This window comes from Caloenas nicobarica, chromosome 15 (genome assembly GCF_036013445.1).
Source record: "Caloenas nicobarica isolate bCalNic1 chromosome 15, bCalNic1.hap1, whole genome shotgun sequence".
Taxonomy (NCBI): domain Eukaryota; kingdom Metazoa; phylum Chordata; class Aves; order Columbiformes; family Columbidae; genus Caloenas; species Caloenas nicobarica.
Window position 1 is genome coordinate 2,945,416 of NC_088259.1, and position 25,114 is coordinate 2,970,529.

General features: G+C 43.4%; 2 protein-coding genes across 4 annotated transcripts in view; one reads left to right on the forward strand and one right to left on the reverse strand.

Moving 5' to 3' along the window:
- Window positions 1–20,787, forward strand: part of RBM39 (RNA binding motif protein 39) — a 31,751-nt gene extending 10,964 nt beyond the window's left edge. The window contains exons 5-17 of one of the 2 annotated variants that reach the window (XM_065645475.1): window positions 3,994–4,059; window positions 4,167–4,220; window positions 5,594–5,711; window positions 6,316–6,468; window positions 7,036–7,173; window positions 8,718–8,783; window positions 9,686–9,890; window positions 10,091–10,168; window positions 15,478–15,510; window positions 16,610–16,685; window positions 16,834–16,939; window positions 19,616–19,694; window positions 19,800–20,787. In XM_065645475.1, coding sequence (XP_065501547.1) covers window positions 3,994–4,059; window positions 4,167–4,220; window positions 5,594–5,711; window positions 6,316–6,468; window positions 7,036–7,173; window positions 8,718–8,783; window positions 9,686–9,890; window positions 10,091–10,168; window positions 15,478–15,510; window positions 16,610–16,685; window positions 16,834–16,939; window positions 19,616–19,694; window positions 19,800–19,900 — 1,273 coding nt within the window. In that variant the 3' untranslated portion in view covers window positions 19,901–20,787. Of the gene's footprint in view, window positions 1–3,993; window positions 4,060–4,166; window positions 4,221–5,593; window positions 5,712–6,315; window positions 6,469–7,035; window positions 7,174–8,717; window positions 8,784–9,685; window positions 9,891–10,090; window positions 10,169–11,841; window positions 11,966–15,477; window positions 15,511–16,609; window positions 16,686–16,833; window positions 16,940–19,615; window positions 19,695–19,799 lie in introns of those variants that run through there. The other variant, XR_010607035.1, reaches the window with a different exon arrangement.
- A 1,872-nt stretch (window positions 20,788–22,659) lies between these two features.
- On the reverse strand, window positions 22,660–25,113 carry ROMO1 (reactive oxygen species modulator 1). 2 transcript variants are annotated; one of them, XM_065645487.1, is made up of 3 exons: window positions 25,023–25,113; window positions 24,450–24,580; window positions 22,660–22,849 (listed from the first exon to the last, which is right to left on the reverse strand). In XM_065645487.1, exons 2-3 carry the CDS (start codon window positions 24,578–24,580, stop codon window positions 22,741–22,743), a joined length of 240 nt encoding a protein of 79 aa, XP_065501559.1. In that variant the 5' UTR covers window positions 25,023–25,113; the 3' UTR covers window positions 22,660–22,740. The 2 variants fall into 2 exon arrangements, with proteins under 2 accessions (XP_065501559.1, XP_065501560.1); XM_065645488.1 differs by having other exon boundaries at window positions 24,967–25,035.
- Between the last annotated feature and the right edge of the window lies 1 nt (window position 25,114).

The following is a 25,114-nucleotide window of genomic DNA, read 5'->3' on the forward strand; positions in this document are numbered from 1 at the left end:
GACTGGCATAGGGCAGCTATGTGCATCCCAGAGGCATTGGTACTGACTGTTGTGTAGCCAGTGGTTGGCTGTCGTTCACTTGTAGGTCACGGATGATGCTGTTGAAGTGATACACATGCTAACGTGATTCCAAAATTAAAGTTTTGGCTCAGATGATGTGAAAGAGAAAGATCTCAGAAAATATGAGGGAGGACAACTCTTCATTTCCTGATCAGGACTCTCAGTGCAGAGACTCACCTTTAGAAGCTGTATAACAGGCACTAACTTTCAGGGAAACATAAATTCTGGAGGTGAAGCCTCCTGCATCACCAGCCTCCTTTTGTCAGCTACCTTTGGATCTACCAAAAATGGTGCTTCCATATAAAGAAGCTGTCTCCGGAGCAGTGCCCTCTATTCAGTGTTCCAGAAGTAACTACCAGAATGCTCTCACCGGCTGGAGGATTTGAATCTGGAGTCTTACCTTGTGGGACTATTCAGACAGTTGTTTAATGTTATGGCAGGCAGTATTGCAGCTACTGCACCAACTAGTCCAAAATGCTTATGAAATTTTCTTACCTTTCCTCCTCCTTGTGATCTTTCTCATTTGCTTTATAAAGGCCCCTTTTCAAGCTATTATCTCTACACTGAGATGTATTTGCTGCTGGGGGTGATGTGGAATTGTCTCTGCAATAGTAAGAAAAGAAAGTCTAGTTATGGAATCATGGAATCGTTTAGGTTAGAAAAGACCTATAAGGTGGTTGAGTCCAACTGTTAACGCAACACTGCCGAGTCCACTACTAACCCCTGTCCCTGAGAACCTTGTCTAAACGCCTTTTAAACCCCTCCAGGGATGGTGACTCCAGCACTGCCCTGGGCAGCCTGTTCCAATGCCCGACAGCCCTTTGGGGAAGAAATTGTTCCCCAGATCCAACCTCAACCTCCCCTGGCGCAACTTGAGGCCGTTTCCTCTGGTCCTGGCGCTTGTTCCTGGGGAGCAGAGCCCGACCCCCCCTGGCTCCAAGCTCCTTTCAGGCAGGTCAGAGATCAGAAGGTCTCCCCTCAGCTCCTGTTCTCCAGCTGAACCCCCCAGGTCCCTCAGCTGCTCCCATCACACTTGTGCTCCGGCCCGAGGGGCCCAAAACTGCCCCCAGGATTCGAGGTGGGGCCTCCCCAGTGTCCGGGACAGGGGATGGTAGCTGCCCTGGGCCTGCTGGCCACATTAGTGCTGGTACCAGCCATTAGAGGTATTTGTGAAGGAAAAGGAGAAGAGTGTGCCACAGAGAACTTGAGGAGTTTGAATTTGTCATCTTTAAGCATGAGATAGTGATTAAATGTTTTATTTTTAAAAAATCAGGTGACTGGCTTGCATTGCTTAGTGTTCACAGGGTTTTTAAATGTTGTTATTTTCACATTTCTTGCCCCTTAAGTGTTTTACAGTTAGGTTATTAAATCTCTTAGGAGGAAGAACTTGACTAAGTATTCTTGCTTAGACATCTGTCTGGCAAACTTCAGGTACTGCTAATGTACAGTAGAAGTCACTTAGGCTGTGTATTGCTATTCTGGAACCAAGAATTTGGGCAAAGCTGCTGGGAAAACAAGCTTATCACACAAGGACTGAAAGTTCATGGTGATTCTCCTGGACTTCGTTAGCCAAAGCTTGCCTTGTCTGAAACACTTTTGTTGGAGTCTTGGATATGAGTAAGCAGGTGAAAGCTGATATTTTGCTGGCTGTCTTCTGACCTGATGATTGTTCTGCAGCTGTGTGGCATCACGTAGATTTAGGAAACCATGTGCCGAGTTGTGCTTTGGCTGTACGTGGGATTTAGCATGTTTGGCTTGTGAAGAAGGTAACCCCTAGACATAAATTGCTTGTGACTTGGTGCTTCCATACATGATACCAGGAGCTGGGCAACATTTGCAAAGAGTTTTTGGGTAGCAGGAGGGAAGAAGAAAATTCCTTCTTAGAAAAACCCAAAGAAATGCATCCTGCAGAATACTGTCGAAAAAGTCTTTACAAGGTAACTTGGACCATCATCTTGCCCCAGGCAGCTTTCTGCTCAGTCTGTTCTAGCAGTCTGTTATTGGCTTTAGTTTGCTGGGGTTTTTTAATGTTTCTCCTGTGTAGTCATGTAAATAAGATAATAGTTATTTGTCAAAATTGAAAATGAAAAAGAGATTTCTGGAGTTGCTGGTGTGGTGGTGGTTTTTTTGTTTATTTTTTTTCTTTCTTTTCCCCCTTGGAAGTTATGCCTGTACTTGAAAGCTGTTATTGTGTTTCTTCTCAGGTTTTTTTCATTAGGTTTAGACAGCCACTTAAATAATTTCTTTCGCCATTTCCTCAAAACCTCATGGTCTTGGTTATTGACCATCATTTAGTTGGTCTGGTTGTTAATCTGGAGTCACTGTAATTGATTTGTCTTGCTGCATTTGAATTGAAATGGAGAACACCATGTTCTACATCAGGTATGAAGATGCAAGGTAATACTGTCCCTGATAAGAAGCCAGCCTCTGGAATTAGTACCAACATTTCCAGATGGAGCTTTTGGCATGTGTGTGTCAGACACTGGAGAGCCTGAATGGGTGCTGATATCACCAGTCATTTGTCTGAACTTGAGTAGGAAAGGCAGTAATTTATCCTAGGCAAAAAAAAAAGTCTGGTTTTGTTCAGTAGTGATCTCATCTCAATGTGTGCCTGGTTTTTATGTCTTATTTTCTCTTAATAAATAGTTTCTAAATGACCTTTTTTCTTTATTTTTTTTTCCAGTGTTACACAGGGCCATATTTCCCTTGCTTTAACCTGGCCAGCACGGTTTTGGATCTTGGCCCCACTACTTCTACCTGTGTCATGACATGGTTAGAAATGAGCATCCTCCTCCTTGGTGTGGATGCAGAGTTTAACTCTAAGCATTACTGCTCCACTGAGTAGCAAGAAGACGTTTATCAGACAAATTGGTTGGCTAAATGGAGTTAGTGAAACATTACTTAATGTCTTCAGACTGCCGTGTCTTTCAGGGTGTTTTCACATCAATTCATAGCCACAGCAGAAAGAATTAGTTGTGTGCAGACGGCAAGACAATCCCCTAGCATTCAGTGTGTGCAGCAGTGCCTCGGGAAGAACATGAACAGGTGGTGTTCTTTGCCTTGGATCTACAAGGAGCTCAAGTTCAGGGAGAACGTGGTAGGATAGATCTTACTGGTCACGTCACTGGCTGTTACCCTGTGCCACAGTCCCTGGCAAGAGGACTGCGAAGGGAAGCGTGGGGAAGCGAAGGGCAGATTGCCAGTTGTTCTTACAGCCTCGGTGAAGCCTGGAGAACTAAAATTAGATGCAGCCAAGGGACTGGATTCCTTCTGTGGTGACATGTCTGTGTAAGGTTAACCGCTGGCTTAAATGGCTCTGTGTTTTGATGTCTGTTAAGAACTTTACTTAAAGGAAGCTGCATTTACATATTCTTAGCACTTTAGTGTCTAGAGCTGAGACAGCGTTAGTAAATGTGTCCCTTGCACATGTCTGCAGGGAGCTACTTTTCATTTCCACTTGCACCTTAAATTTAATGAAACTTTCAGTTTTTGAGCAAATAGTCCTGCCAGCACCACTTTGCTCAAAACGCTGAGGCCAAGTTCCAGGCTAAGGTACAGCTTTGCAGTCAGCAGTAGGTAGAACATGCCTGTGGAGAACAAAACATGTAAAGAAGATCACAGCAGTAGCTGTAGGTCAGGGTCTTTTGCATATACAAATGTACCATGTCTGGCTGGCTCTTGATTCAGTTCTTCCTTAGAGCCCTGTGAACTCTGGGGTTTTGTGATGCAGAAACCGTGCAGGGAGCATATTCTGTGCCTTACGGTTCGGAGTGCTGCACGTGGCTCCTGCATGCTATGGGTGCTGCTCCTGGAAAATGTTCACAAGTTCAGGTGCAAGGGTGGGGGAGCACTTGCAATGTAATGTGAGTACAGGCAGGAAAACTTGAATTCTGGTACTCTGGTGAGTAATGTCTGTCTTTGCTTTTGTTGTAGTTCTGGTCCAAAATTCAACAGTGCCATCAGAGGGAAGATTGGTCTGCCTCACAGCATCAAATTAAGGTTTCTGCATTTTCTCTGCTTTTTCCTGCATCATTAATAGGTTTTCTTTAAAATCAGACTGATACATTTGACTGTTTTCTTATACTGTTGTTAATCTCTCCTTACAGCAGACGACGCTCCAGAAGCAAAAGTCCCTTCAGAAAAGACAAGAGCCCTGTTAGGTAGGAAATTTTACTTTTTTTTTTTTTCCAGTTGAAGTTTGGAAAGTAATGGTGAAATAATGCGTGGCCACATGCTCCAGCTTACACTCACAAGTGAAGCTGGAATTCATGCCGAAAACCCAGGAGAGGAGAGCATGGAAAGTATATTGCTTTCTCCCCGTGTCATAAACTATATCTCCTCAATAACAGTGTATAGTTGTAAATAATACCAGTTTGCAAAACATGTCTTGCTTTGGTTTTTATGTTTCTGTATTCTCAATCTTTTTCCTGTTAATTGTGATTTAAATTAGGTACCTTTTCTGCTAAATCTTACGTAATAATCTGAAGTGTGAAATGGAAAAGTACTATACAAATGCTTCTTTTTCCGATTCAGTGTGTATTGAAGTTATTTGTAGAGAAGCCAGGTACTCTTGAAATCCAGGAGGTGCTTATCCATTTTTAGGCTTCCCATTTAAGGGAATTGGATTTAGATAGCTGCTAATGAGATTATTCTCTAAATTAAAGCAATTAAATTTAACCAGTCTTGCCTTTTTAAATTATTATCAGCAAACTTCACTGAGACAATTTAGTTTACATTTTTCTTGTGTATTCTCAGGGTTTTAAAAAAAATTTATAAAAAATATAAATACATATGACATGATTGGAAACTCAACCAAGTATCCAGCATGCTAATTCTGTCTTACACTTAAGTACAAGTCAGATTTTTTTTAGATTTGAAGGCTTAAAAATTAGTGCATCTAATTTCAGCTACCGATCAGTATCAAAATAAAATTCATCTAATGCTTGTGGTGTCAAGCATGAGACTAATTATTCACTATTCATACTTTTTGATGGGTTAACAAGCTGAAGCTATAAAATGAGGACTTGGGAATTCTGTTTGTGTAGATTTCTGGTATTGTTTATGCAGTGGCTGTAGTGACTCCGAAGTGACTGGGTAGCTGCAAGATTTTTAGTTTGCAAAGCCACAAAATATAAAGTTTGTACCATTTGTCTGAGAGTTCAGACAGCCAGTCTCTGCTAATCCATTTTCCATTGTTTTCTTGTCATTTCATCTCATCTTGACTACAAGCTCCTTTGTGGTACTGCTGCTTGTTCTGGATAGTAGTAAAATGGCACCTCTGTTTACTATACTTAAAATTCATTTTTCCAGTCATATTTAATGCTTACAGTTGAAACAGGATGTTCAGTCATGTTAAAGAGTAAATATAATAATATTAGGCATTCTCTTCATTTCTTGACCCTGCCTTTTTAAAAATATGGTAGGTGGTTTTTTTCCCCATCAGACTTTTAAGATTACTTAAAGTTTCATGTATGGTCCAGAGATGAGTTATCTTAAATGAGATAATTTTTTAACTGAACTTTCCTCCTTCCAGAGAACCTATTGATAATCTAACTCCTGAAGAGAGGGATGCTCGTACAGTATTCTGCATGCAGCTGGCTGCAAGAATTCGACCAAGAGACCTGGAAGAGTTTTTCTCTACAGTAGGGAAGGTAATTAATAGGGAAGTTAAAATAATTCTGAATACTTCCTCAAGCTGTCATAGTACAGGGTTGATGTTCTGCGGAACTGTAAGCAAGTGGCTTTCTGGAGCTTCCTAGACAGGTGAAAGGGGGGATGAACAACGACCAACTAATTCTTAAAGGCTCTGAATGTGAAAGTGTAATTTATCAGGAGTTGGTTGTTCAGCATGTGACGTGATGCAAAACATGGCAATGCAGTTTTGATTCAAACGACGTCATTTTTCACAAGTTTGTCTTTTGCAGATAGGTCTACCAGTTTTAGTGTAACTTAAAAACTAATTTAACTTAATTTTGAAGAACTTTATTTGTTCTGTCAGCTGTAAGGTTTTCCCTTAAAGCATTACACTGCTGCAAGTATTCTGTTGCCCCTGCTCCTTTAGCCATGACGTTTGCCATGGAATGGCAGCTTTCGATGCTCGCTCTCCTCGGGTATGTGCTTTGTGCTACTACAGACTGGCAGCACAACCAGGAAGCCATTGGCATGGCAAATGTCTGCTTATTAATACTTGTCTGAGAAACAGACTGCATTAGTGTTTTTTCCTTTATCTCTAACATTTATGTACTTGCCTTTCAGGTTCGTGATGTGCGAATGATTTCGGACAGGAATTCCAGACGGTCAAAGGGAATTGCTTATGTAGAGTTTGTTGATGTCAGTTCAGTGCCTCTGGCGATAGGACTGACTGGGCAGAGAGTCCTGGGTGTACCCATCATAGTACAAGCATCACAGGTGAGGAGTTGGAAACCTCGTTTTTATTCGGGTTGAGCAGTGCTTCTTTTATCTTGCTGGAAAAGTCACTGTTTGAAAAGTTGCTGACCATTGAACATTTGGAAAACCTTAACAAGGATGATTATTTAAGCCAATTATAAACGGACCTTCAGTTTCCCATAGTTTACAGGCAAATTAAAGCAATTCGAAGTGATACAGATGCATTTTGAAAATACAGATGTTAAGAAAATAGTAATGATTGAACTGTAATAATGTTACAGAATCTTATTATATCTTCCGTATACTTTCCAGTGTGTATATAAGGTAAAATGTTAATTTACTAGATAAAAGCCAGAATTCTGCATGCAGTTGTTCAGTTGGAAGGCATTTGGAAGCTGTGTGTCTATACTTGGCCATGGTCTTGGATTTTGTAGATCTACAGTCTAATGGATGGTGTGCAGGTTATAAAACAGCTTGCATTTTTTTGGTGAATGTGCTAGTTTTAACCTGCTAGATGTACTCTGCTTATGTTAGGGTTTTTAATCAAATTCTTACAGGAAGTGAGATTTTCTTTTTTCCTTTTCTTAGGCAGAGAAAAACAGAGCAGCAGCAATGGCAAATAATCTGCAGAAGGGCAGTGCTGGTCCTATGAGGCTCTATGTGGGATCGTTACACTTCAACATCACTGAAGATATGCTTCGAGGAATTTTTGAGCCGTTTGGCAGGGTAAATTTTAATTTGGCATATTGTGTAATGGTAGTTTATCTGAAAAACCTAGATTAGTTGTAGAGCACTCACAGCTTCTGGAAATAATTCAGCTGCACACCTGCAAAACATTTGTGAGGTGTTTTTTTCTTGCTCTTCTGTGCCTGCATGTCCACAAGGCTTTAGATACGTAGTTAGTATTGGAGAACAAATAAGAACCTTGATTTGTGGTGTGATCCAGTGATTTCTGAATGGCAGGTCTTATGAAGGAAAGCTGAGAGAGTTCACTGAGTACCTAAAATGACAAAACAAAAACCCCAACAAAAACTCCCTACCTTATATCCTGCTGCAGTTTGTTAATATCTTCCCCCCAGCATGTGATTGGGGGCCCCATTTCACCGGTTAAAGCGCAGAATCAGGTCTGGGTTCTGTTCACCGTGAATTTAATAGTTTCATCTGTTTCTGAGGATTTTTACTTCAGTTGTAGCTCATGCTGCCGCTGTGAACCAGCAGTGTGTCCTGTTCAGCTCTGACACAGGCCCCTTTTAACTCCTGATCATTGGGCTCCAGTTTGCAGCATGGTTGTGTGTTCTGTAGTTCTGGAAGCGAGCAGATCATATCTGGAGTTTCCAGTGGAGTCATAGTCAATGTTAGCCCTGCTGTGCTAACTGAGGTATCATGGGTATATCGTTAATGGATAGGGAAAAAGTAATATACTCCATGTGCTGCTTAATGGGGGGAAAAAAAAAGTTAATTGCTGTTTTTTCATATTATCTTTGGATATTAACCCCACCTCATACATACTGTAACAGCGCTTTTCGGATGCTTTATTCGTATTCAGCATATGTATTCCTTTAATTCTGTTGTGCAAAAGCCTGGAAAATTGTAGCAATTTATTAAATTTTAATCCACATGGCTGCTCTTGTTTTGTTTTCTCTCAAGGTCTGACAGTAGGATTCATATAGTTTAGGAGGCTTACATGTAGAGCTGTGAATGTTTTTCCTGATCCCATATACTTTTCTTAAACTCAGCTTTTCCTCTTCTGTGTTGCTGTTTCTTCCCAACAGTATTTTATGGCTTAGGGATGACTTACTAATATGTTTTAAATTCAGTAACTGTAAACTTCCAGGACTTCCCATATGCCAATAATTATTTAAAATATGCACTTTTTTCTTATAGCCCCTCATCAAAGTCATGCAGTCTGTGTTTCTTGCCTTGTAAAATGGAGTATCTCGGTGTATGAGATGCCATGACTCATGTTTCAGTTAGAATTTGATAATGTCTGCATGCTCATTGTCTGTGGAATGTTGCATCGGGACCAAGCCTCTGTCTGTAGCTGGACTCAAATTGTACATCACCTCTATGTTTACCTGCTTCTGTTTTAGTATCAAAGTACCTGTCTTGCTGCCTGTACACTCATCTTGGCTTGAGGAAGGAATAAGGAACTGCTTGGGAAAAAAAAAAGTTTCACGTGTATTTGGCAGGGCTATATTGAGATTTTGGTTTGATATCATGTGTTTTGTTCTAAAATGTTCGATAATAAATAGGTTTATTCTTATTTTTAGATTGAAAGCATTCAGCTGATGATGGATAGTGAAACTGGACGCTCCAAAGGATATGGATTTATTACGGTATGGCTAGAATTGCCAGACTTGTTAGTTTCTGAGTGTAACCTTCCTATATAGTAGCATAGCTTTCTTAGCAGTCTCTGTTCAGTCTCATCTTGGAAACATCATGTTGCAGGACGTACAACAGTGGCCTTGTTCTTTGCGTCTCTGAGTTCTCTGTGCCTCTGAGTTCTCTGTGGGTGCTGTGGTTGAACAGTGCTCATGTTTAGAATGGAATAGTGTACTTGGTGGTCAGAGCCTGGGAAACCAGTGCTGTGTTCTGCAGGCAGATTCTGGTGAGGACTGGCATTGTCACAGTGCTCTGAACATGGTTGAATCTCTAGGGGAAATACAATTCTAGAGGCTAAAACTTTCAGTTGAAAACATCTCTCCTCTTAACCCTGAGATGCATAATTTTGTGAGCTTGGGTTTCTTGACTGGCTGGCCAGTTTGTCACAGGGAAAAAAAGTCTTAGCTGGGACCTCTGGCGCTTGGAGACAAATGAGGCCAGACTAACTATATAGCTAATATTTGATGGTGTTAACGTTGATAAAGTATTTATATATTTAATTTGATGTTATGCAGCATAAAGCAGAACATCTGTTAGGAGTAGCCAGTAAATGCATGGCAGTTATAAAGTTACAAAGGAAGTGACTGTTCTTGGAAAGTGTTGAAAGACAACCGCAGCTATGACTTCTGTTGATTGCAGTAGCTAGATGTTCTAGCTTAGTAATATGTATTTAAATATATTCTTATCTAAATATGAGAAAGTAAATATCTAAACTTGTGTGTGTTCAGTTTAAAAGCTTGTAGCTACTGTTATCTTAAATTTAGTGTTACTTGTGTGTATGGGCTATTATGTACGGTAGAAGTGTTGCTGAATCCTGCAGGCAGTGTTACTGAATTAACATTTTTCCAATCTACAGTTCTCAGACTCTGAGTGTGCCAAAAAGGCCTTGGAACAACTGAATGGATTTGAGCTGGCTGGTAGGCCCATGAAAGTTGGGCATGTAACTGAGCGCACCGATGCTTCCAGTGCTAGTTCCTTTTTGGACAGTGATGAGTTAGAACGGACTGGAATTGACTTGGGAACAACTGGTCGCCTTCAGTTGATGGCAAGACTTGCAGAAGGTATGTGCAATAATTAATAGGAAATGTGTGAAAATATAGAAATTGCCAGAATTTGAATTGAAACACCCCACTGAATATTAGGCAAAATTCGTGGAATGGTATTTTTAAGCTTTTGAGAGCAGTACGATTTCTGATACTTCTGTTACTGCATCCCTGAGTGAACAAGTGCTTACTACAAGTACATATATATTCCATTCTAGGTACTGGTTTGCAGATTCCCCCGGCTGCACAGCAGGCTCTGCAGATGAGTGGATCTTTGGCATTTGGAGCTGTGGCAGGTAAGAAATGATGACCTATTTATTTTCCAAAAATACTTCATGCTTTATATTTTTGAGACGAGGTACTTAACTACATTTTGTAATCTTTTAAAATGAAAATATAGGTATTACGACATGTTTTACAAACTGTAAAACTTTGCAAATCCACGAGCAAATACAGTGACAGTGTATGACCGCTTTGGCCGTGATTCACTTTGCATTATTTTTGGCAAATCAGTTGTGGTTCACTTAATCCATCCCAAGCCTCCATCTCTATCTTTAGTGTTCCCTATACTAATGGGGACTTTTATGTTGTGCTGTGGTGTAAATGTTCACTGTTTAAAAACGGCAGGCTCTCAATTGGAAGGGGATTGACCCTTCTGAAAAACAGATGTGTACCAGGTGCAAGAAGGTTGTTAGGATTTTATGGGGGACGCAACTAAGACTACAGCAGCGTTAGGTTTATTCAGTGTATGTCCTGGTGAGGAAGGACACTGTACATCAGGGGCTTTGTGTGTTGCTTGGAATTGGCTGTAGTTTGTGTGTTCTGCATGTGGATGTGTTGCAAGAGTTACTGAGACTTTTATTTTGTTGTGAGAGGGAATGAGGCTGAGGATATTGATGCTGTTGGCTAGTTCACAGCTGGCCTAAGCAACAAACCGTTCAAGAGGGCCTCAGAACTAGAGCAACGAGTGACCTCCCACAGGAGATGAGGAATTTACGGAGTGGAATTTCTTCTGTTATTTTTTATTAATACTGTCATAGCAGTAGAAAACACTTGAATGTCACAGATAACTAGATGCTGGCATGTGCAAGAAGTGTCAGGGAATCAAGAAAGAATAGGTGGCATTGTTTTTTGTTGTCCAGCAGTTTGTGACAGAAGTTATTCAGACTTATGATACACCTGAATCATGCTACTGAAGTTCAGTTGCAGTTTTGGGAAGAGCATACATGTGAAACTGTAGATAGTTGCCAAAACAATATAATAGGTCCTTCTAGAGATACACTCCTGGAAGGAAAAGGAACTGGCTAGTGAAAGAAAAATGTGGGTTGAGGAATAAGATTTTCTTTCTAACTGAAAAGAAAAAGATGAAAAAGACAGTTGCAAGGAAAAAGCTATCTAGTCCAGAAAGAGAAGGAAAGGTAAACACCGCTACAATTAGATCACCTTTAATGTAGGTGATGAAGTGGTATGACAGTCTGCTTGGAAACAGGTGTAGTCAATGAGAAATGAGAGAAATATTTGTAATAAACACCAATCCTTTCTCCACCCCTGTATTTGAAATGAACAAGCCAAAGAAATCAAACTCCCTAAATCAGGAACATGGCCAAAAATGTCTGACGCAGCTGACCTATTAGGGTAGCACGCAATCAGTATGAGACAACCTGGCTGTGGAGGAATAAATGACAAGGCTGCATACAGGATTTTGAAGAATGTGCATGTTTAGTAACTGTAGAGATAAAAGTGGTAGGAATAGCATTGTTTATTCCGCTTGTATTGTACAAAAGGAGTAATGCAGGCATGTGCAACTTAAGTAAATTTGGGAAAAAGATAAAAGTTTTTACTACCATAGAGTCATGAGCTATCCCCAAAGTGAGATTTGGTTATGGATTAAAGATCTCTTTACTCTTGTTAGAGAAAATTACTACCAGGAATTATGTCATTATGGGAGACTTTAACTTCCCTGATACAGATTGGAGAAGAATTGCTAGTAATAATGGTGGGGCCCAGATATTCCTGGATGTGATATCCGACAAATTTCTTCATCAAACACTCACTGACTCATGAAGAGGGGATGCTATTTTAAACTCAATTTGGTAAGTAATGAAGATGTTATGGATGAGAATAGAAATAACCATTGACTTGAGGGTTCATGAGTTACTCAAGTTTAAATGGAAGGATAAACAAACCAGGTCTGTAACTAAGGCTTCAGATTTCAAAAGCAGTGGTTGAAGAATCAAGGCAATAAAGTCGTCTGGTCTGAGCAAGTTGGGTGTTTGAACAGGCAGGATGTAAAACGTTTCTTCGGTTCCAGATTGCTAATGCCATATTGGATCTGTATTCCACAGAAAGAAGAAACCGTCCTGTTAGAAATGGGCTCCATGCCAAACTGAGTGATTAACTGCCTCAAAAGAAATAAGGAGTAAGCACAGAGCCTCTGAAGAACAGGGCGGGGAAAAAAAAAGACTGATGATAAACCAATGTTTTTAGTCTGGGAGATAGATAAAATGAGAATTACGAGCCAACAGTCAGTTTTAATTAGACCTTGCAAAAGACATGAAAGCATAGATGAAGATTTGCCATCTCTTAAAGAGAACAAAAAGGAAGTGGGGCGGAGTTTGGATGAAAAACTACTCTCAAGATGTTTCAAAGGAATCCCCTTGCCTCGGTTTTGTAGTGGGGACACTGATCAGGAAAGTAAGAGCTGAATGTACTCAGTTCAGAGCAGAAAGAAAACTCCCATCAAATTAGGGAGGGAATGGGTACATGAAGTATGAGATGTGTGGTTCCAGCTGGCTGGTATTTGGTATTGTGAATAAATATTTTAAATCTGTGACACAACATATAGCTGAAACACCTAATTCTAAATTACCTACACTTGAAGGAAGAAGAACATGATCTGGCCAGTTTCCGGTCCTGTTACTCTGACTTCTCTCCTTCAAAAGTCAATACTGAACATGGGTAAACTGGAGAATATTATTGAAGTGTAGCATACTTTTCAGAGAAACTACATTTAAAGACTAACGATCTTTGATAAAACTGACTTCTCTAGTCAGAAGAGCAGTAGTAGAACTAGGCTCTGAACTTTCGACTTCTGTCATTTGGAAGTTACTGAACTAGATAAGTGCGTAGTGCAGGAAGGACAAGATGTGTAAAGAAATAGGCTCCAAGAAAGGGATTTTTTTTCAGGTGAAAGCTGGGAAGGGTAGAGGCTATTGTTGAAGCCAAAGGTCAGTGTTGGGCTGATCTTGTTTGATGTTTACATGAAAAACAATGGTCAACAAGAGTAGGAGTGAGGTGAGTAAATACAGAGGTGCTGTCAGGAAGGGATTCTTGGGATGTTGGATGTTGTTCACCTGTTTAGGATTGAAACAAATTCTAGTTATATAGCCTTTCACTTAGCAGTGAAAGATAACTAAGGAGGAGGAAAATATCTAAATACTCCAGTTTATCAGTGAATGAATATGAGCTGTCAGCGTGATGCATTTTTGAAGGTGCAGCTGTGTTCCTAGAGTTACCATGTGTGAGCATCTGAGATGCTGCCGACACACGTGTGAACAGTTCTGGTCACCCATGCTCAAGATAGGTTGAGTCAAACTCAAATAGGGAAGCTAAGGAATTAGTTTTATGGGAGACCCTGAGAACTTAGACATTATTCCCATGGAGAGAACTCCAGCAGGAAACAGAATTGAAGCTGAACAGTTGTAGCTGGATACTTTATGTTCTCTAGTAAATTCTGTGTGAAAATCTGAAACTTAAAATAACTGTGAAGCTATAGAACATTCTTGTAATGCTTTGTGGGACAGAATATTCCTTACTTTTGGGAAGGAACTATCTGTTTATGAAAAAGATTGAGATAGTGTCCTGCAACAGAGGGACAAATAGGTGTTATCTAGGACCTCTATTTGGGCTGCTGTTCTGTTGTAAGTAACTACTTAGAAAACTGGGGAATACTTCTCAGGCTTTTGTTTGTTTAAAGCTGGTTTTGTTTCAGAATAAACACGCAACTTTATTTTGTTAGAAGACACAAAATGCTTTGATAGATACTTCTGTATTTCTGCTTTCTCTGTACTAAGCACATACTTAGTTGTGCTAAACTTGCTACTCTTATAGATTATGTATACATTACATACTGAAAAAGTTACTTTGATCTTAACTTGACAGTTGTAATAATTTTAGTTTCCACATACTATTTAAAACTGCATGTAGGGAAGAATGAGTTGACATTGAAGAGCGACAATGAATTTCTAAATTTTGAGTGAATTTAGAAGTGCGAGGAGAGGACCATTTTGCAGTCATGAGCGATGGGAAAATTCAGTTAGTCAAGGAAAGATTTGCTGGACAGGGGGTTATGTTTCAGAGATAGATAATCAACCTGTGAAACTCCTTGCCACAAAATGTTGTCAACCAATTTGACTCTGAGCCCTGGTCAGAATTGGAACTGGTGATGTGTGTAATTTTCCCTGTTTGGTGCAGTGGCTGTAGAGCTCACATAGTCTTCCCCACTCTGGTATTTCTCACTCTGTGTAGTTGAGGATGGAAAACATGCTCAACACAGCCGGTTCTCGTCGTAGCTCAGCCTGCAGACCTGCTCCTCCACCTCTGCTTTATCAGTGTGGTTCCCAGTGTGTGTTCAGCTATGGAGGCCCCTTGGGAGGGCACCTGAGCAAGACTGGTCTTTGGGGCTCTGGTGCTTAGAGCAGGAGAATTCACTCCTGTTGGTCCCTAGGGCTGTGGAGGAGGGTTTTTTAGAAAGGGAAAATGCGTGTTGATACCTGATCCCTTCAGGGATGCCCCGGGGGAGCTGGGAAGCTTACGTGGGGTCCATCACTTCACTGCTCTCAACAAGTCAATGAAAGTGAAGGTCTTGCAGCTCCTTGTGTTCGTGTGAATTAAATTAGAACATAAATGAAGAGGCTTATGCTTACGTTTCTTGCATTCTGAAGTTTTCTGTTGCTTTAAAGATGCTGAGTATTGGAGTCATACACTTGGAAATGGTTAGCCTGGATTTGTCTGTTCCCACTATTTCAAATAGGGGCAGCTGCATGTTATTAAACAAGTAATTAGTGTTTTCCTAGCAAATTAAATGTTTGGAACACTTGAAAATGGTTTGAATTTGAAAAATACTGAAGTAACTTGTGTCATTATGACATCTATGAAAAGATAACAGGTGAAATATCACCTTATTCTACTTGAAATTAAATTTGATAACTGTATGCTTAAATGCTTTCTGTTAGTAAAGATGCCAGACTTCTAATACCTGTAATTATTTTCTCATGGAACAAAATACATCTTACAAACAATTTAAGCACAGCAAAGGCAAGGTGGAAACAATACGATGAATTAAAGGATGTGGCCATGTCTTTCCTTTTAAGGTATTGATTCTCTTTGAAATACCTTTGTGGTCATGGAATCTGTCAAGTACTCAATATTACAGCCGAGAAGCTGAAATTAGTGAAACTACTCACAACTAGAGAGGAGCAGTGAGAGTGGGTTGAGGTGCTTGAACAAGCTCTTAACCACAAAAATATGAGCTAAACAACCTGGCAGGTAAAGATACAATAATGCTTGCAAGTATACTAATTAACTTCTGTATATTTTTCTTTAGATTTGCAAACGAGACTATCTCAGCAGAATGAAGGTAAACTAGCATTTAATACGCCTTGTCACCAGTAGGTTTTGTTGCACATGTCTATAAGTGAAATGCTTCTGGTTTAGAGTTTGCCAGCAGCCTGAGAAATTATATTTTATTAGTACCTGCAGGAATTGCACTATGTATTGCTTATGGACTGAAAATAACACAATGTATGTTCAACACCCAGCCTTTTCTTTGTAGCATTTCCCCAGTGTTGGTAACATTCCCCCCGCCATATGATAGTCCTAGGAGATGTGTGAGTTTGTGGGTTTCAGTGTGGTTGGGTTGTGGGGTTTTTTTCTGCCCTACAGGTGGGGACCAGAGTGGTCATTTGAGAATCAGGAGGTGGGGATTACTGTCCTGGATTAGTCACCACCTCACTCTGACTGCACAACCCAAATGTCAGCTTATGTAGAGAGGAGGCGGCTGTTAATTCAGCTTAATGAACAGAAGCTTGAGCCTATAGGACAGTGCTTATCTTTCATACGATGTGCTGTGATGATGAGCAACAGTAAATGACAAGTAATAATTTCATAGTTACAGATCTATTCTACAGTTAAAATGTTTGTAACTTTAGTTGTCAGATATTTCCTGCATTAAGCATTTCCAAGGGACAAAAATACGGATACACTTTTTGAAGGATAATTCAACATGTTTAAAACACATCTCGAGAATTCTCAAAGGTGTCCGTCAGTCCTGTGGGGTCAGCAGGGCTGGTGCTGCTCCATCCTGACACGCTACGCGGAAATTAAAGATGCTGTTCAGGCAGAATGTGCAGATACATGTGGAGATGCGTATATCTGCATTTAGATGTTTAAATTGAAAATCCGCCAAAATCAATGTACAGGGTTATCACTTCACTTCTCAGCTCCAACTGTAGTTCATCTCTGCTGTTTTGTGGATTGATCAGTTTAAAGTTTCTCCATCATAGACAATGCCTAGTTACAAGTTTTGTTTTCCTGCGTTCAATTTGCTGTTTAGTTAGAACTGCTGCTATTATCGCTGAATGTTGGGATGTTAAAGAATATGTAGAAGATACTAATTTAAATTGTAGCCATGCATAGCGAGTTCTTAGATTTGTTTACTGTTTTTTCCATTACAACAGTTCTGGCTGCAGCTGCTTCTGTACCACCACTTGCGACACAGTGCTTCCAGCTTTCCAACATGTTTAATCCCCAAACGTAAGAGATTTATCTTTGTTTCTGTTTGGCATTTGTTGATGACTTTTAACATCTGAGAAAAGAATCAGAATTTTTTTTTTTCGGCTTTGGGGTGGATTTTGAGTGATAACAATTCCATCTCTGTCCTGTTTTTCTCCACCCCCTACAGTGAAGAAGAAGCTGGCTGGGATACAGAAATTAAAGATGATGTGATTGAGGAATGTAACAAGCATGGAGGAGTTATCCACATCTATGTAGACAAAAACTCGGCTCAGGTACGACTGTTCCCAGGGAGATGCTGAGTGGGTTTTAGGAGCTTTGTTGCGTTGTAGTGTATAGAGGGAGCATTACAAATACTATTTTTTCTTAAGCAGACTCTAGTTTTCTTGAAGTTATTTTGCAGTTTTTGCAGAACATAGGTGGTTCCCTCTTGTTCTGAGTCACTGTGTGTAAATCCAGTGCAGGTTTGAGAGCAGTTTTGTGGTGCTGCAGTCTGCTCTTACAGATTTACACAGCTGAAGTTGCTGTGGAAATACAGCCTGAAGAGTAGTGGCCTCTTTATTTCTGGTATTGGGCTTTTCCCTTAAGCTGCACATTCCCAAAAACCAGGGACTGCAGTTTCCTCTGTGTCTAGAGAATGCAGGCTTGTGCACAAAGGACACCCTGCTGCAGTGGGCTTGAGGTGGGCAGTGAAATGGGTGTCTGGTCCCTGCTGGAAACACTTGTGTTCACTGTGATGTTGAAATGGTGTAGTTGGCAGCGGCAGCGCCCAGACTTGTAACTGGGGGGGGAAGAAAAAGGGCCGCTGTGCAGAATTAACTGCAGGTTAATGCCTGTTTGAGGGGCTCAGCCTGCGTGTTAAAAAGGCAAACATGTTCTTCTTCTGTGTTCGCTTTGTTTACGCATTCCGCAAACTGGTTATCTCTTCCCCTGTATGTCAGCTCTTAGAATATTAACTCCGGAAGGTCTGCAAAGAGATTTGGCCTTCTTGAACTCCCTTTATGTAGAAATGTCAGCCCAAACCGAAGTAGAGTTTTCAAATGCTCTTGTAGTCAGATTAATTTCTAACCATCAGACTCCGGAACCAGTGTCCTGTTGTGTTTGAGGCTGACATCTCAGCACTGTCCCTGCCAGTATTGCTGAGCTGCGATTGTCCTGCCCTGGTGATGCCCTTGGCACTCTCAAACCTTTGTTATCCCTGTGTTGCTTCTACCCAAGACTTGTCACCTGAAACCCTTTCATGAGATGTTAGATTAGAGCTGAGCTGCAGTCAGGCACATAAAACAAGTGCATTTTGTAACAGTCAACATCACTGCTATGCTGGACTGCTGGGCTGATGGGAGGTAGAAACCTTTCCCAGAGTAAATCCTGTTACCATCTCAGAGAAAATGACGTGTCCTTCAACAGATGGGGGGAGCAACAAAAAAACAACACACAAACCCCCCAAAACAACAGCCCTCAACATACCCCCCATAGGGTCTGAGCAGGTATTGCTGCAAGTCTGGTTCACATTAGCAAGTGGATTTAAAAGAAAAAAACTATAGCTACTGTATCATGAATTAGCAGTTTGTCACATGAAATCCATTTTGTCACAGTAGCAACCCTGATACAAAATAACCACCGATATTTTAAAAATACTTTGTTCGAACCAAAGTTTCCACAGTGTTATTCTGCTCTCCTGGCTTAGATTCCGGTCATGTTGTCTTTTGAGAGTTTTCATCTCCTGTGGTTTTAGGGCTCTTTCCCAGGCTGAGGGTTGTCAATAACCAGCCCCAAAGCCATGATTTGGGAGTGAGAGGATCGCAGCCCCCACCGAACGTGTGGTCCCGTGTACCGCACCAATTACACCGTGGTGTGCTCAGGAACACTAAAGCTTTGTGTTGCTGCATCTCACTTGAAGGTTCCAGCAGCCGGGATCCCTGTGCCAGGGAAAGCTGAGATCAGAACTGTGTGTCTGAATTGCTGGGAGCCCCTGATCTCAGGTTTCCCCTCCAAAGGAGTGAGTTGGGTCACAGTAGGAGTAGTACAGGCTGGCAAAGGCTGCTAAAGGGAAGGCTGGACTGTTTCTTAATATATTCTTGTCCTGTAAAATCTGGTTCAGCTAGGATCTCATCTGGTTCAAGTAATGCTCTGTTTTTAAGCAAGAAGCCGGAAAAATGCAACCACGTTACTGTGGGTGTCTGTATGTTTGGCAGTTGTTGGATGTGAATATTGCAGTGCTCTGGATTCGACTGCTTTAGTGCTTGATGTGCAGATGGGAAGCTTTAGGTATCTCTGGAGAAGTAAGAAGATCAGTCTGTCGTTTATGTTAGGAATCATCTGAGGCTCTTCCTGCCCTGCTCTGATGGGCTTTTCCCCTCTGTCTCAGTCCCTGTTCAGCTACCAACAGATACTGAAGGTCACATATGAGGATTTTTACAGTCTCAGGCCTCCTTGAAGTGCCGGACATCTTTCCTGCCCCGGGGGACAGCGATGCTTCGTCCCTTCATGAACCAGCCTGAACTGCAGATCTAGTTAAGCGTTTCTGGTTGAAGTTGGTGACTTGCAGAACTTGATGGGCAGCTGGCAGCTGAGGTGGCCAAACTCCTCATGCTTTTCTGTTTCACATGAGATTTGTAGTCAGGAAACATTAGATACTGTCTTTGAAGGGTTATTGTGAGGAAGTGAGCGATCCCTTCATTTCAGATCAAGCTCACATTTGGTCTGTTTTGCAGAATCCTATTTAGAGAAGTTTTGTGCTAAGGTAACCGTGGTTGCTGTGTGGCGATGCATGTCAGTAAGACACTGCCCACTGCTCCGTTTTCTGGTGCTCATTCTGCATTATCAGCTGATACCAGTAGGAGCATCATGAGCAGGTTCACCCGTCACAGCTGAGCCAGGGAAGTGTCTTGAGCACAGAGCTGGGGAGGTTTCCCAGGCGTCTGATGGGCTGTAACGCTTCTGTGTTCCAGGGCAACGTGTATGTCAAATGTCCTTCGATCGCTGCTGCCATCGCAGCTGTGAACGCGTTGCATGGGAGGTGGTTTGCAGGTGAGTGGATGACCTGTACAGATGGACATTTATTCATTAATTACAGAAATACCAAATACTGATGATTTTTTTTTTTTTTCCCCCCCCTTTAAATGTTCTGATCAGGTAAAATGATTACAGCAGCGTATGTACCTCTTCCCACGTACCACAGCCTCTTCCCGGACTCCATGACTGCAACCCAGCTACTGGTTCCTGTCCGACGATGAAGATGGATTTAGTCAGTTTTGTACATAGTTATTTTTTGGAGGAAGATTGAGTTATCTTTTATTTAGATAAAACTAAAGGAAAGGATTTAATGTCATTTTGTGTACACTTCCTGCTACGTTTAAAATAAAATGAAGTAAGCAGAAATGCAGTGTGTTCATTCTCCCTAACTAGCATTTCCACTGTATACAAAGCTGTTGACTTCTTGTTCTGCCTTGTAATTCTTGTACATTTACTAAGGTGATCTGTAGGAACTGAGAAGTAGCTCATAGAAAACAAGTTCTCTGTAAAAGGCAGATGGGACATAATGACATTTTTAATGTTTCACAAGCCTTTCTTTTAATGCAGCAATTACATTTTACATTTCACTAAATGTAGGTGATCTGCTAAAGGTTAATATCGGAGATAAACTTTATGAAGGGACATATTTAGTGTTTTGTATAAATGGAAAATTCAAAAGGCTACTGAAAGCTGACTAGACGGCCACTCAGCTTGCTTTGCGCTGAATATTTGGTAAGAATAGAACGATTGAAGGGTTTTATTTCTTGATGGTAACTTTTGATTAATGTATCTGTAAAAGTTTCTTTGTAAATACTGTGTGAGGTGTGTCTAAGTTTCCAAACAAAACCATCTCTGCATTTCCAGATAAGTTCTATGTATGCAGCGTGGCACAGTTGAAGGATTTCAGCCGAGTCTGAGAAGCAGCAGGAAATACAGAAACATGTTTTGTTCTGGTTGCATATAATCTTTGCTCTTTTTAAGCTCTGTGAGCTCTGAAATATATTTTTGGGTTACTTCAGTGTGTTTGACAAGACAGCTTGATATTTCTATCAAAGACTTTCATATTGCAACAATCTTTGTAAGAACCACTCAAATAAAATTCTCTTAAAAAGGCCTTTCATGAAGCTTTATTTCTCCACTCTCCTGGTGTGACTTACGCAGCGTGGAGGTGACAGCTGCTTTGCAGTGGTGGATGTTTGGGACACCACTGGTTCCTGCTGCTCTGAATCCGCTGGGGCTGCTCAGGACCTGCTGCAGGTTTGTTCCAGAGATCACTACCCCTGGCCACCCTGAAGGGTTGGGAATTGGGGGGATGTAGGAGGAATTGATGTTGGCTTTTAGCCTGGTTACCGTAGGGAATCCTGCCCCAGTGAATCGCCCTCTTACTGCCCCTTTCCTACCGCCCTGTTTGTAACCATTGGCTGGGTGTCTGGGGGCTGCAGTTTGGGGCTGCAGCCAGAGGCTGTTCAGCCAGGGCAGGAAAAGGTGCTGGGCAGCGGGAGCTTCTGCAAAGGGAACATGAGGAGGGGCTGGGAATGTGCTACATGGGGGTGTGTGAAAAGACACGGCTGAAGAAAGCCAAGCAGAGCTGCTCCGCTATTGCTTGACCTTATTTCTTTCAGTTGCCAGTATTAATCCACTGGTGCCAGTTGGAGGGAAACTGGAGCTGTTGCAGAGCGGCTGTGTTGCTCAACTCTGGTGGTGGTGGTGCAGTTTCAGATGTTCCTGAGCCACATGGCAGCAGACAGAGGTTTCCAGTGGCAGATTTGTGTTTCTTCCTTAAAACCTGGGGAAACAGCACCTGTGCTATGTAAATGCTGTATCAGTGCTGGGTCTGGTTCTGCTGCTGCAAACCTGCCCTATCCCTACACAGAAATACAGGAGGAGCAAAGATGGGCCTTGTTTCAAAGGACAAATAACAGGAGATTGCAACACCAAACATTTCATAGTTCAGGGTCGGCAGCGTGACCAGCTGGTGAGGGGCAGGAGGGATCCCCTGTTCTCCCTGGGGTGCACCAAGCCCCTTGGACACGTGGGCTGTGGGACAGACTGTTGTGGCAGCACCACTCTGGCTGGTGCAGCCTGTCCCAGCCCTTGCCGAGGGAATGAAAACAGTCATGGCACCTTCTGGTCATGGGTGGCAGCTGTGACCGTCCCTGCTGTCCTGGAAGGGCTGCACCCACAGAGCTGCAGTGGTTGAGCTGTAACACAAGGACTTGCAGCACAGCTAAGCCTGAGCGGGAGCTTTAGGAAAGGCCTTGCTCAAGGCCTGACAAGGTTACGGTCTGATGTTGGCATCACCCTTCTGGTTCACCTTTAGCTGTCGTGTGACAGGAGTGGTTTTCCATTCTCCAGCAGTTTGGCTGTACCTGTATGCGCTCCGTGCTGCTCCCAACCGCGTCCTGCACCCACAGGCTGCCTGGAAGGGGCCAGAGCTGCTGCTGTTTGCCCTCAGCTGCAGGACTTGCCCAAGTTCTTCGGGGTCCCTTGCTCTCTGGGCGTTGACCCCGTATTACCTGGAACTCGGAAATGGGGCCAGCTTCACCCACCTATTTTTGCAAGAGGAATTTTGATAGTTGATCTGAATTGGCCACAGAGTAACTCTCCTAAATTCAGGAACACACAAACACAATGGAGCATTGACACATCAGGAATGTGAGCTTCACCCACCTATTTTTGCAAGAGGAATTTTGATAGTTGATCTGAATTGGCCACAGAGTAACTCTCCTAAATTCCGGAACACACAAACGCAATGGAGCATTGACACATCAGGAATGTGAGCTGCCAAGTACCAAATGGAGAAATGTGTGCACTGTACTTACGTCTGTGAAATAGGAACTTTAATGTGGTACAAAGGATTATTAATTCTCATTGTCATAGGAGTAAGAGATAGGAGGAAAGTAGAAATTGGGTAAAAAGCATGTTTACAATCGGCAGAGCAAGGAGGATGGTGTTTCCCCATTTCATGACGAGCTCTCACTTCCAGATATCGAAAGATTTTATTATGGTACAGAGGAGGAATGGCTGGACGGGGCACTCCGGGCCAAACCCAGGCTCCAGGTTAGCAGCGGATTCCCATCCCAATAGCCATGAATGTCCCAAACGTCCCACCGCTCTGCATCATCGTTTTGCCAACTCCACCCATCAGCTCTCGTCCTCTCATGCCGATCCTGAGATAAAGAAAACCACAAGAATTATATAAAAGCTGAAGCCTGATAGGTAACAGACACAGAGCAAAAAACACCTGATACAACCAGCTCATGGTTGCCTGAGCACCCAAATCAAACACCTCTTCCTCAGAGTAAATTTCAAACGACGCCTCCGCGAGAAGACGGGCTGAGCCTGAGCTGCTGCAAAAAACATGGAGCTGTTCTCCCTGGGGCACCAGAGTGACCGTCGCCCATGACCCATATGTGTTTTTCCTGCAGCGGTATCCGCTGCTGCTGTTCCCTCCTGCCCTGTCACCAGCAGGACCAGCTCCACCTGCCAGTGCAAATGCATTTTCTCCAAATACCCTTAATTTGGAGAAAAAAATATTGTGTTGTCCGTGTATTTGATTTGCCAGAAAATAAAAAGGGTTTGAGCGGTTGCATTACCACCGTGTCTGGCTGCAGTGGCAGTATGTTTTAATACTACCAACTTAAAACCATTTTGAAACTAACTTTATATTTACCACTGACACCATTTTTTTAATATGAGAGAAACCTGAAAGGCCCGGAGGTGTCCAGAGGCATTTCTGTTCTCCAGTTCCCATTTACCTGAGGTTAGACTGAAAGAAAAAGAATTGTTCCTTCTCAGGAAGCTCTTGTAATATTCTGCTTTTAGGCACTGCAGTGACTGTAGGGTCACTGCACTTGATTTTTAAAGCATGGAGATTTTCCCTCAAAAATGGTTCAGCAGAAGTAACGCAACTGTGTCATTCACGTACGACAGAACCACTGTTACTGCTTCTTCCGAATACCCTTAATCCGTATTTTCTGCTAACACAGAACTGCTTACAAATACTCTCCAGGATCTGAGAGACACCAGAAAACCTTTTAAACTCTGTCAAAGATTAGACTTTGTGCCTTTTTCTCCTGTTAGGCTCGCTACCAAATCCTCACCCATGTTTAATCACAGATTAAAAAACGTCAAGCAGAAAGAGTTGCACAAAATACAAAAGAGCGCATTTCAGTAATTCCTCGTGCGTGCCAAAACCCGTCAGCGAGCAGCGCGAGCGCTGACTTGGAGCAGCTGAGCGTTGTCTGTTTCTGCGCCGCCGTGCCGGGGAGCACCGGGGGAAGGTGGAACGTTGTCCCTCTCCGGTTCACAATGACGGTGCCAGCACCAGCCGCGGCTCTGCCGACACTCTTGCCATTAAAGACTCGGGGTCAGGACATCTTTGCCTCCGCGCAGGGAGATGACACATCCAAACCCACCGCGATTCGGGTACCCGGGAGCGGGCAGAGCACCCCGGGAAGCGTCAGAGCTGCAGAGGGCTGCTGGTGTATCTGCACAGACAGTCCCCCGAGCTGAGCTCCCGCAGCCTCAGCGTCCCAGCGCAGCCGCCCTCATGAGCGGCAGGAAAAGGCTGCGAAACCACGGCCCCTCGTACACACTGACCCGGGGCTGGTCCCGTCAGCCCTTCCCCTCTGCGGCCGGTGCTGCCGGGACGGTGGTGAATTGGGAGCCCGGGAGCAGAGCCGCAGAGCCGCCCCCCTCCCCGAGCGGAGCGTTTCTCTCCGGCTGTCGCCGCCGTGACCTGTTCCCGGGGACAGTTCCCCCGCTCACCTGAGGCAGGAGAAGGTGCCGAACAGCGCTCCCGCTGCCATGCCCACCGCGAAGCCCATCATGAAACCCATCTTCACCCTGTCGAAGCAGCTGGGCTGCGACTGCCCGTACGGGCCCACGGTCACAGGCATCTGGAAGAGCAAGCACAGAAACGCACACGGATTCACCGCTTTGTCCGACACGAGCAGAACCTGCGCGTTCCGGAGCCGCCCGAAAGGCAGAGCCGGAGGATCCGCGGCGCCCAGGGGCGCGTCCCGGCCCGTCCGGCAGGAGCAGCCGGGAGGGACCGGCTGACGGTCCCGCTCGGCCCCGCGAGCGCCGCTGCGTCCCCCGAGCTGTTTCCGGACCCCCGAGCTCTGCAGCTCCCGCTGAGCAGCGCACGGCGGCACCGGGCAAAGGGCCCGTCCCCCCGGGGCTGCCACCGGCCCGGGGGCAGCGAACGGGCCCCTCGGGGCTCCCCGGGGAGGGGCGGCCGAGGCGTCGCACCCGGCGGCCCGGGCCCCGCTGCCCGCGTCACCTCAGGCGCTCCGGCCCCGCCCGCCGCTCCCGGAGCCGCCGCGGCCCCGCCCGCACCTCGCTCTCCGCCGCTGCCCGCTCCGGCCTCCGCTTCCGGCGCGCACCGTGACGTAGCCGGAAGGGACTGCAGCCGCCTCGCTCCGCAGCGC

Excerpts from the sequence above, each read along its gene's own strand:
- ROMO1 (XM_065645487.1), bottom strand. The coding sequence starts at position 24,580 with ATGCCTGTGACCGTGGGCCCGTACGGGCAGTCGCAGCCCAGCTGCTTC. Across the intron at positions 22,850-24,449 it reads GGCACCTTCTCCTGCCTCAG|GATCGGCATGAGAGGACGAG; the intron begins GTGAGCGGGGGA and ends TCTTTATCTCAG.